General features: G+C 36.9%; 1 protein-coding gene across 6 annotated transcripts in view; it reads right to left on the minus strand.

Annotated features, from left to right (window-relative positions):
* LOC132172823 (protein MOR1) overlaps positions 1-10,858 on the minus strand; it is a 49,060-nt gene extending 38,202 nt beyond the window's left edge. For all 6 annotated transcript variants that reach the window (XM_059584394.1, XM_059584393.1, XM_059584392.1 and 3 more), the window contains exons 1-12: positions 10,516-10,858; positions 10,201-10,306; positions 9,952-10,075; positions 9,153-9,232; positions 8,777-8,954; positions 8,535-8,599; positions 7,535-7,617; positions 7,362-7,447; positions 7,110-7,223; positions 6,003-6,122; positions 4,844-4,946; positions 4,462-4,598 (exon numbers count right to left, since the gene is read on the minus strand). In XM_059584394.1, the coding sequence (XP_059440377.1) occupies positions 4,462-4,598; positions 4,844-4,946; positions 6,003-6,122; positions 7,110-7,223; positions 7,362-7,447; positions 7,535-7,617; positions 8,535-8,599; positions 8,777-8,954; positions 9,153-9,232; positions 9,952-10,075; positions 10,201-10,306; positions 10,516-10,675 (1,356 nt within the window). In that variant the 5' untranslated portion in view covers positions 10,676-10,858. The remainder of the gene's footprint in view (positions 1-4,461; positions 4,599-4,843; positions 4,947-6,002; positions 6,123-7,109; positions 7,224-7,361; positions 7,448-7,534; positions 7,618-8,534; positions 8,600-8,776; positions 8,955-9,152; positions 9,233-9,951; positions 10,076-10,200; positions 10,307-10,515) is intronic.
* Positions 10,859-12,834: the final 1,976 nt, after the last annotated feature.

Genomic DNA, 12,834 nt, shown 5'->3' on the forward strand with positions numbered 1-12,834 from the left:
CTGCTTGCATTTCTTTAATGAAGCGATCCCACCCAAACCCACGACGACCTTCGGGGATGATGATTGAGCCGCATCTCTTTCTTCCATCGAATTCCTCCACAGTCAGGAAGTAACCATGCCTATTTGAGCTCTTCTGTGCAATAATTCTGGGGTATCCAGCTCTAGATTGATCCCAGAATACCTCAGAGCTCTTCACTGCCACCAAATCATCCGCTACTTTCACCAACCAGGCTAACTCATCCTTTTTAAGAAAGATGGACCTTGTGATTCTGTAGCTCCTTTCAAAAATTCTCACTCCTGATGCCCCTTCCTTGATCAACACCTCAAACTCCTTGGACTCCACCTTCCACCTCCTCGGTCCAGCCATGACACAAACTAACACTAGCTCCAACCACCCTACACGCGCCCTCACGCGCCGTCACAGCACTCACAGCACTCTCACAGCACTCTCACAGCACTCTCACCATAATTTCACAAATATATAAATCAAAAATCCAGCTCCAAACTATATAACTAAGAAGGGTCATAGCATAAATCAAAAATCAAAGCTATATAACTAAGAAGGGTCATAGCATAAATCCTGTAAAAGAGTGACTTTAGAAAATAAAATTGAAGATCCAAACTCGTCTTCTTGCAATCATTGAAACTTCGAGCATTTTTTTCTTTCCAAATGCACCATGTTCAAAAGGAATGGATTACATTCCAAACAATATCAATATTATTCCGATTGACCCTTCCTTTAAGCCAAATAATCCACCACCAACCCCCCCCAACCCTCCGGTGTCTTGGCATAGCCCACTTTACTCCAAACATCCAAAAAACCATATTCCAAAAATCTCTCACGACATCACAATAAAGAAAGAGGTGATCTGGAGTATTCCCACTCTTTTTACACATACAACACCAAAGATTATCCGAAATGAGGATTTTCCCTAACAAAGTTGTCCAGGTGAAAAAATCATCCTCAAAGAAGCCTTAGTCCTACAAATACTCTTCTAAGGAAAGGAGTCAACATTGGGAAGAAGAATTTCATAGAAAGTTTAGAACTCAAAAGATAAGTCTTTTCGAAGGAATCCAACATAACTTATTGTCACCTCCCAAACCATCCTAACAGAATACAACACATTGAAAAAAAAAAAAAATGCACCAATCTAATAAATTTAATGTCCCAATGTACCACATCATTGTGAGCAAATCAAACGTCCCCCCCAAGCATCTATTTTCCTTGCAAGGCAAAATAACTCCAAAAAAGTAATCTTCAAAGAACGATCCCCACACCAAACGTCATGCCAAAACCTAGTTCGAGATACACCACCCACCTCAACTCTAACAAAACTAAAGAAAGCATCCAAATACATTTTAAGTTAAGTGCATTGCTTCCTCCTAGTATATTTCCAAAGACTCACCCCATAAGTCCCAAAGGCAACATTAGTGCACCAACCACCCACCAAACTACCATATTGTTTATCCACTACTTGATGCAAAAAAGTCTCTTCACAAACACTTTTCAATAGAGCCTGATTGAAATTAAGCAAACTTCTAATCGCCCAACCCTCCAAGATGAAGAGTACAAACCTTCTTCTAATTAACAAAATGGAAATTAGACTCATTATCCAAACCACCCCCACAAGAAATCCCACTGCAATTTTTCTAACCGATTAACTACACCAACCGAAATAGGGAAGAGGGAAAGGAAACGGGTAGGACGGTCGGAGAGAGTGTTCATAATCAACAATACTCGACCACCCTTAGACAAGTAGAGTATTTTCCACCAAGCTAATCTTTTCTCCATTTTCACAATGATTGTATCCAATATAAATTTAGCTCCAAACACAGCACCAAAAGGTAGGCCCAAACATTTCATGGGCAAAGACTAAACATTGCAACCCAGAATATGAGTCAAACCACTCATGTTCAGCACATTACCAACAAGAACCAATTCAAAGTTAGCCAAGCTAATCTTCAACCCTAAAGCAACCTCAAAACAAAGGAGAACAAATCTCAAATAACAAAAACCCGGTGCATTTCAACAGAAAATGAGGGTATCATCAGCAAAAGGAAATGTGAGACAAATAAAGAATCATCATTCCTAGACCCCACCGAGAAACATGAGATAACCCCCATTCACAGCAGCTAACATTATTCGACTCAAAGCTACCATAACAATCATAAAAAGGCAGGGGCAAAGAGAGTCGCGATGTCTCATACCACGAGAACTATGGAAAAAATCATTAGGTGTACCACTAAAACATAATAGAGAGCCAACCTGTAGAGATGCAGTGCGCAATCCACCTCTGCTTTTCTCCCCAAAGTCGTCTCCTTAACATGTATAATAAAAAATTCCAACTAACGTACAATAAGCCTTCTCTAATTTCAATTTGTACAAAACTCCTTACTGGCCTAATTTGAGACGACTATCTAGGCATTTATTGGCAATGAGAGTAGAATATAAGTTATGTTGACCTCTAATAAATGCATTCTAAGCCCTTGAAATGATATTCTCCAACACAGTTCCCAATTTTTCTGGACTTTGTTTAAGATTACCTAAACTTCTTTCAAATAATTTTCCTAACCTTCTTGATTGTGGCAATTAATAGGGGTAGAAGTTACTTAAGTTTGAAAACACGTGGTTAAAAACTGACGGATTTGTTGAGGAGATGCGGTACTAGTGGAACTCTTACTGCTTTCAAGGGTGCCCCAATTTTGTCTTAGCTCAAAAGCAAAAAGCCCTAAGAGTGGACTTAAAAAAGTGTACTGAATTGGAATTGGTAATGTTGAAAAGAGAAAAAAGGGCTCTTCTTGATGAGCTTCAAGATCTAGATGTGGCCAAGGAGCAAATGCCTCTGTATGTGGAAGATAAATTAAGGATGATGTTACAGTAGAGTTGGAAAAGACTACTCCTTTGGAGGACCTGTCTTGGAGGAAAAAGTCGAGGGTGTTACAGCTTAGAGAGGAGGATAAAAATACCAAGTTCTTCCACTAGATTGCTAATTCTAATAGAAGATGCAACACTATAGAAAGTTGGTTATCAATGGTGTTACTTCCTCTAATTCAACTTATATTAAGGAGCATATAATTCATTTTTACTCTCAGCTCCACTCTAGGAATGAGCATTGGCGCCCAGATGTGGATGGTCTCTCATTTCAACCTAGTAGTGAAGAGGAGGCAAACTGGGTGGAGCAAGCTTTCAAGGAAGGGAGCTTTCGAGGAAGCGGTCTCCCATTTCAATCTCTAATGCACACAAAACACCCGAAGACACTTTGCTCCCCAAGTTGTTTGTTGTGAATTGCCATAGGACCCAGCCTTCTCTTGCAACATCGGCACCCATGGGGGATACACCCAAACCAAAGGAGAGAACACCACTATTAAGAAACCCAGGGAGATTCACTTTCCCTCCACTACCATACAATGATTGAAAATACACTACGAACTTCTACAGTTTAACCACAAAACCACTCCAACCCCTACCACCTCTCCTGAAACCATCCCTTCCATACTCTGCAACTGCCAAGAATCTACCATCACTATCTGAACCACGCTCCTCCTCAAACGAGAAACTCAAAAGTCTTGGATTCGATGAACAACCAACTTGTTTTCACCATCCAACAAGCCACTTGAGCTATAGAAACAATGTCGACGGCGAACAAAGAGGAGAGAGAGGGGGGAAGAAGAGAGAGAGAGAGAGAGAGAGAGATCACGTCGGGATGCACCTTCACGTGTCGACAGAGCTCACCATTCATAGAGAATAATAACATTATTTGAAATCAAACAAAAATTATTATATTTTAAATTTTAATAATAAGAAAATAAATATAATGATTTTTTTATTATATTACTTAATATATATATATATATCCTACAGGTATGTGGTTAGCACAATATCTTACGAAATTATATTAAGAAAATATAAGTATGCTACTAAATTGTACTATATTAAAAGATATAACAAAACACATGAAGTTGTTCTTTTGAGCCCAAATTTTTCATTCAAAGCCATAATTTGTGGACAAAAAATAGCTACAAAAATAGTTTGTAGCTAATTCCTACAAACCATTCTAATAAATTGCCAAGTGTCCTTTAACATGTAAAAAGCACATGTTTTTTTAATAGCATGTGATTCCCGCATGTTTTAGGAACGCATGTCACTTTATTAGACTAGCTTGTAGCTACATTTTGTCCATAATTTACCTACATGGACTTCAATTTACATTTTTATTTTTTTTTTTTTCATTTCTCATTTTCTTCCCAAATTTTTAATACATTTTCTGAACGAACATCTAAGTGTCCTGTATCATTTACATGTTGTCCCACATATAACTAACTAGGCTCAGACACTAGAATGTAGAATAACACCTCTTGTTAATATATCTCACATTAGAATAGCACCCATTAGCTTTGGTGAATCAAGTTCCAGAACTAAAGTTTGAAAAGTATTACACAAAGAAGATGGAAGGCACTGACCTCCATAAAAATTGGTACATAGTCCTTATGCACCTTTAGAACAACAGCCTTGTTACTCGTCTCAGTACAAAATGTAACCCAGTTCAAAGTTAGGGATCGCACAAGAGGAACTTTGTTTTTCGTTGCAGTCCTAATATCTGCAATAAATAGCATTCACTGTAATCAACATTAATTCACAATTACCATACCATGTGTCAAGAATAAAACACCAAGGAAAAACAATTTATTCCATGAAACCACCTTGTAAAAAAACAATAACTAGTAGTCTTTAATCAATTGTTAGAAGTAAGATCTGTACAAAAAAAGCAGTAAAAATATTTAAAAATAAAAGATCAATCGATACTGGAAGTGGTTTTTGAAAGAAACAGAAAATAAAACCTGCCTTCAAGAATATCAACAAGATTTAAGCATCCAGCCTTGTGCATTGATTGCAGAGTTTGAGTAAGTGATTCCATCAATGTAGGTTTTTTCTCTTTCAATTTTTCCTATGCAAGAAGAAACTTGTTATATGGAAAAAATTAAGACTTCAATGGCCACTTTTCTCACGTATAGTAACAAAAGTTAACAATTCTGTTTGTACATAGGATTCACAAAAACCTCAATGCACAATCAACATAACATAATTAATTGGAGATATTTTTAAGGCTACAAATTGTCAGAATACAAATGGACAGATTTTCCTCATGAATGAAGTTTTTTATCAATTTAAAAAATGTGAGACATATTTTGAGAGTTGCAACATTCACTTTCACATAACAACTTATGTGCAAGATATAGTTAAATCAAAAATAGCTATCCACCAAAGGAAATGGTAAAGGTAGCATCCAATGCACAAAAAGGGGATAAGATTGCAAGTATATTAAGGGGGAATAATAAAGCTTTGGTGTCCACTTATCTCCGGAGTGTATATCTACGAAAACTCATCTACAGTTTCTAGTGCGCATCAGATTTGCTCATGGCTCGGAAATTCTTTGAAAATAAATCTCTGATCAACAATACCACTAAGCTTAAAGCAAGAACCAACTCTAATATTAAATCAGTTTGAATCACAAGTCAAAACATTAGGGCATATTTGGTGCCAAGCTGTACAGGCATTATTATCAAGCACAGTTTAATCTGAGAATTCCTTTCATTACTTCTTTCACAATCAGGGAAGCACATTACATAAGAAAGAGCTTATGTGCCTAAAAAAAATTTACATTTTTTATTTGTTATTTCCCAGGAACATGTGACAATTGCAGTTCATTGTATTCACTTTTCGGCTCTTAATTCATCAATTTTTTTCACAATATATATATATATTCAATAACTAAAGATGCCCTTAAGTTTACCCTAACCACCACAAGATGACTCAGCACTCTAAAGAAACAAGGAGATATTGAAAGAAGACAGCAAGCCTACTATAATACTTTCCTATTCTTTTTCATATTAGAATAATGGCAAAGATGGAACAACTAGAGATGTGACAACATATATCATATATATGAATAGGCTTTTAAATTTTATTATTCCCCTTGTAAAAACAACATAATTGTACTTACAAGTAGAACTGGCAATAAGAAGCGTGAACTCCCAGAAAAATGCAATCTTAGACCACTGGCAAGATTGCCAATAGCTTGGATAGCTTCAACTGCAACAGCTATGTTCACATCCGTAATAAGCTGCAAGAAAAAACAGTTAGAGAAACTTTTATATGCCAAATCAACTATTGGCTGCATAGCAGCAATCCAGCAACAAGAAATATACACATCAGAAAATTTAAGAGAGCATATCACCAATTTAAAAATTAAGTTCTAGCACCCAACCATAAATGTGAGAAAAAGGAAGAGAAGACTTCTGCCACATTAGCAATAAAGAATAGCCATGATGATTAATTGAAACGATGGTGGACATGGTTTTGTTTACTGTCAACAATGCTCATGTACATATAATGTGAAGTAACTACTTCATTCAGATCACTTGGCTGCAGTCTTTCCTTATGCATTTGACCTTATACTTATCTTTTCTTTTCTTTTCTTTTTTTGCCATACGATCTTTTACTTCACTCTTCAAATTGCCAAAAAACAGTCAACCACAAACCACACAACAATTTTGATGAAAGCCACCTAACAAATTTGCTTTTCATCATGCAAATTAACAACCACATCAGTCCCAACTGAGGAATAGAGTCTTCTTCCTCGTCACATATGTTTCATTCAGAACCTTAATTATGATCCCCTTTGTGGTAGGTTGTAGATCTCCTAAGCCTTTAGAATGACATTTCCTGTGCTGTGGCCCCATTATAGGCATACACAAAAGATAGAAGTAAGGGGCTCCCAGCATGCAAGCATTCAAGGTGCTTCCCAAACTACTCCCATGCCCTCCTTAATTATTTCTCCATTAAGTAACAAAAACAACTGGGTCAGAAGGTTAAGCTTGGGAAGATATGGCTATAATGTCATTAGTTCATTGCTAAACACCATTCATTCTATATAAAATAAAACACAAGAGGCTCCAAACGAGCAAGAAACCCAAATGATACAGCAAGACCACCGACAAAACCACACACCCAAGAAGCCCTCAAAACTATATAAAATAAAATATAATTCTAAAACAATGGTTGGATCAGTAAAACTCATGTTTCCTTCAATGAAATAATTGTAACACACCTTCTTCAATGTCCGACAAACTTCTGTAAAATCACCAGGTGCTATTCTTTTCGTAGAGGCAAGTTTCGTTAGCTCTGCTACAGCATCTTTTCGTTCGGACCATTTGGCAGCTTTCTGAAAAATATTTACAATGATACTTGCATAATGAAATAGTAAAATAAAAGAATCAAGACAAGTCCACCAATACAGAACTTAAAAAAAACAGTTTACTTGTCACCAAAAAAGTAAACAGAACGGGGATAAAACACTGACCACTCCATCCCAAAATCCCGACTTCTCAAGTGGAGTCAATATATCAACAGGATCAACAAGCTCATACTCATCTATTTCTGGAGGAGCTGTCAATCAAGATTATCAGGAAAAAAAATAGATAACATGTTTAAGTAGAAAGCATGTTCAAGGATCTTGCAGGATCTACCACATACCATCAGTTGAAGATTCTTTAGTAGGAACAGGACCCACAACTTCAGACATAGCTTCTTGTTCTGGCTCTTTGTCTTGCTCAGATCTAATAAATATACAACCATTACATCCATAAAAAGGGACCACCAAGAAATATGCTCACTTCATTTTTTTTAAATCATTCCTGGTATTGGGACTGATCATAAATAAAAAGAAATGTGCTTAACAAACCTGCAATTGGTACGCATCATAAGGTGCATTTGTTAAATGTGTAGTAAAAAATGCATTGAAACTCATTTTAATTTGATCCACTTTTAGCCTCCAAGGAACCATGATATAAAAAAATACTGAAGTGCACACGCATAGGAAAATATAATGTTAAAAAGCTTAACAGACATTGCATTTCACCTATGGCATAAAAGAAGGAAATTAGGAATGCTGCCATAAAATAAGGAAAATATGAATGCTATAGTCCAAGAAAGCCTTTGGTCTTAGAAATCTAGGCTCCGTTTGATAATGTGTTTTTTTTGTTTTTGGTTTGACAAATCAGTTTTAAGTGTTTTGTAAGCATTTTGTGTTTTGGGTTACTTGTTAATGTTTTTGTTTTGAAAACAGAAAAGAAGGGAGAAGGAACAATCTTTAACAAACACTAAACTTCTATAAGGATCTAAGAATACAAACTTCAGACCGTCATTTGAACCCTGATCATGAGCAATGCACTAAATCAATTAGGAAATCTCCCCTCCCTCCTTCCCTCCATAAACAAAAAGGAAACTAAATTTGAGCCATTGACATATAAATTCAAACTAAAGACAGAATGTAACACATGAAGTCAATCAAGAGAAAAACAATGGTAACAGAGGAAAAAAAAAGGTACAAGGAACAAAATGGAATCCAGAAAAGGGAGTAGAAAGAACTTGAACGAACCCACATTTTAACATATTCAATTTGAAGAAACTTGCATGAAGCAAGTACATTAAACCTCAATATTAGACGAATGCTTCTTCACAAAAGAACATTCACCTTATTTTGCGAGATGGCTTAGCTGTTCCCGTAACATTTACAAGCTCAGCCTCCAGCTCTTTTTTCTTCAACCCAAATAGAAAAAAGAAAATAAAAAAGTTATTTTTATAATTTCCAGACAGCAGGAGAAACATAGACAAGCCAAAGATAGATATGAAAGAAAAAAAAAATCAAGCCATAGATCTAAAGAAAAGAGGAATGTGCACAAAGCCATAGAAATAGACAATTAATACATATCATACCATTGTATCCCGCATTTTCTCAAAGAGTATTGACTTTACAGGGTCCTTCCCAATCCAACGACAAAGCTCAAGAGTCAATCCTTTAGAAGATGCACGAACATTTTGATCTTGATGATCAAAGAGTTCAGGAAGCATCTTCAGAATTCTTTTCGGGGGAACAATTTTTGATCCGAAATCACTAACACAATCAGAACAATGACATTAAACTAATTACTAAGACAATAGAGGACCTTATGCAATTTTTATATAGGTAAATTCACAAACGTAACACATCTAAATGGGATAGAATCCATGACCTAACCCTTCATCCCTTGCTGGGGGAAAAGATGCCAAAGAACTAATGCATAATTACTAAAATGAAACTTTATATGCAAACCTCAGGGCTTGAAACATGACATCAACTGCGGGCACAACAGCTTTGGCAACTTTGTTCTTTATTGCTTTCTCCATTGCATCCTACAATTAATATGAACCTTGTAACAGTCTCAGAAGAATAATTTACAAATTGCAGCAAAGTTTTTTTTTTCTTGCAAATGGATTCCAAGTATTAAGTATATACAAAGAATGAGTGCTCACTACTAAACAAATATTTTACAAAGAATGTCTCAGCAAATTATGAACAATATCGTGCTAAAACCTTGTCCCTTCCACCCCACCCCCCCGCACAAATCGCACCCCAAAAAAATTGTATTAAAAAAAAAAAAAGAAAAAAGAATGCCATAGCATGTTTTCAAATTCAAAAAAAAAGAATGTCATAGCATGTATATTTAGTGATTGGGGATCCCAATCACTAAATATACACATTATAAGTTCACAATGCATATTGACATAGTTTAGTTGTTCGGTAAATAACTAAACACAATACCAACAAGACACATGAATTAAATGATTTTTACAAAAAGGATTGTGAGAGCATCTTCACAGTTCAGTTACAGAATACTTTGTAATTCTTGTAAAATTATAAGATGGGCAACGTTGCCTCAAATAAATGTGGAACACTTTTTGTTAACCCTATTATAAAAAATTACATACTATGACTAGAAATTAACATATTGTCTTTATCCCAAGAAATTGCAAAGAAACTCCTTTAATATATACTGTCACTAGAAATGAGCAAAATGCCCATAGCATCGAAATAAATAAAAATTAAAGTTCAATAACGAAAGAAAGAGCACCAAGAAAGCATCGACTGCCTCCAGTTCTACCCATAGCATAAATGCAGTCTGGGCCTTCTCCACCGTCTTTGGCCTCCCGGTGAGGCATTTGGCAACAATTGCATCACATATTTCCTTTGCATACCTATACCATTAACAATCAAAACTTTCGGCTTACAGAAAATTAATAAAAAAAAAAAAAAATGGGAATCAATAATAAACGAATGTGAAAGGCAACTACAAAAAATAAAAACAAAAATCATATTGGACCTTGCGGCATCGGCGTCGGCAGCTCGTAAGAAGGCAATCAAAGCATCGAGTGCCTTCTCCTGCACCGGCGCATTCGAATCCGTCACAGTCTTCTTGAAAAATGGACCTAATGGAAAACAAAATTCAAATCCCAAGAAACAAAGAAGATCCACATAACAACGCAGAGGGACACGGCATTACACAGAGGCAAATAATGTATCATGACGCTATTACACAGAGAAACAAAGAAACGCACAGATCGACCACTGGAAACAGGAAAACACAGATCTGAAGCGTAGAAACAGAAACCCTAAAGAAAAAGAGAGAGAAACAGACCAAAATCACGTAGGCGGGAGTCCTTGGGATCTGTGATGGAGTCGCAAACGGAGGCCAAGTCGATGTTGGCCTCGTTCCTGACCTTCCAGTTCTTGTGTAAAAGCCGATCTTCCCACGGCAATTTCTTCGCATCCTTCAACAATTTTTCCTCCTCCGACATCTTTTACTCGCACAAAGAAAAGGATCAATGCAAAATGCAGAAGGGAAAAAAATGAGATAGAGCTTTCCTCTCGCTCTTGTTCCTTCGTATGCCGAGTGCCGGCGAGAGATAGAGAAGGAAAAGAATCAAATCACAAAATGGGAGGGTGGAGCGCTGTTTTTAACTTTTAACACAAGACAAGAGAACGAGAAAGAGACATTTTGTTATTTGGCCCTTCCGGTACAGCTTTTGGTATTTTAGCAATCTACGTTTAAGCGTTCATGGCGCTTAAATATTTCTTTCATGTTCACAAATATATTATAAAATAACTCAAAATACAAAATATGTTTATTAAATCTATATTTTTTCACGTTGTAAGAATATTTTTAACAAACTTGTAATTAACTTTTACATATACCAAATCTAACTTTTACATACACCAAATTTAACTCTTTGCCACTCCAAGACAGGATCGCCTTGAAATTTTATCCACGCTCGTAAAATTTCATGCCAATCAGATAAAGTTAAATCTTACCAACTAGAAGCAAAACCTTTGGATTGACCCAAACGCTCTAAAAGCAATAAGGACCACTCAAAATCATTTGACACGAAAATTTACGTACTTGTGCAGAACTTGGAGGCAATCATGTCGATGGGTGGCACGAAGTGATTCGATTTCGTTTGCCCCCCATGTTGACAACAAAACGACATCTTATTTTTGAAGCTCGATAGCCCCGATCCCCCGGCACTAGAACTCGTAAAACTCGCTCCACTCATCAACAAAATCGCCTCGAATTTCTATACACATTCATAAAATTTAGGACCAATCGGATGAAGTTGAATCTTCACAACTTCGAGCAAAACCCGTGGGTTGACCTCAACGCTCTGGTAGAGATACGCCAAACCCGGAATCATTCGTCACAAAAATTTAATAGCCTTTGCAAGACTTCCAAGCGATCCGGTTAATGAGTGGCATGAAGTGATTCGTGTTTGTTTGCACCCTTAATGTGGATGACAAAACGACAATGTTTTCTGGAAGGTTTGTAGCCCAATCCCGCGGCAATAGAACTCACGTGGTAGGATCGCCTCAAAGTTCTATACATGCTCGTAAAATTTAATTCCAGTCGGATGAAGTTAAATCTTCACAACAAGAAGCAAAACCCTTGGGTCGACCCAAACGCTCTAGAAGTGTTAAAGGATCACCCAGAATCATTTGGCACGAAAATTTACGTGCTTGTGCAGAACTTGGAGGCAATCCTGCTGATGGGTGGCACCTTCGATTCAAGTACGTTTGATCCCGCCAATGTTGACGACAAAACGACATATTTTTCTAAAAGCTCGGTAGCCCCAATCCCCCGACAATAGAACTCGAATCAAATCATGCAACTATTTGTCAAGATCACTTCGAACTTCTATAAATGCTTGTAAAATTTCAAGTCAATTTGATGAAGTTGAATCTTTATAACTAGGAGCAAAACCCATGGGTCAATTTAAATGGTCTGGTAGCGATTCACAAAACCCGAAATCATTCAGCGAAAATTTACGAGCTTCTACAAAACTTAGAGGTGATCCAGTCAACGGGTGGCACAAAGCGATTCCTCTTCATTTAGATGTTGATGACAAAAGGACAACTTTTTCTGGAAGGTCCGTAGGCCCAGTCCCCCCAGCAAAATAACTTAGATCACTACTTCATGCCACTTGTCGACAGGATCTCCTCAAAGTTCTATACACGCTCGTTAAGGCCAATCAAATGAAGTTGAATCTTCTCAACTAGGAACAGAACCGCGAGTTGACACAAATGTTTTGCTAGGCATAAGCAAAACCCATAATCATTTAGCACAAAAATTTACGAGCCTATGCAATAATTCTAGGCGATGCTCTCAACAGTTGGCAAGAAGTGATTTGAATTCGTTTGCCTCCTAATGTTGATGACAAAACGACAACATTTTCTGAAAGGTCGGTAGGCCTGATCCCCTGGCAATACAACTTGAATCACTTCGTACCACTCACTGACAGGATCGCCTCGAATTTCTATACACGTTCATAAAATTTCGAACCAATCGGATGAAGTTAAATCTTCACATCTATGAGCAAAACCTGTGGGTTGACCTAAACGATGTGGTAGCAATATGCTAAACCCAGAATCATTTGGCACGAAAATTGAATAGCCTCTTCAGAAC

This window comes from Corylus avellana, chromosome ca2 (genome assembly GCF_901000735.1).
Source record: "Corylus avellana chromosome ca2, CavTom2PMs-1.0".
NCBI lineage: Eukaryota > Viridiplantae > Streptophyta > Magnoliopsida > Fagales > Betulaceae > Corylus > Corylus avellana.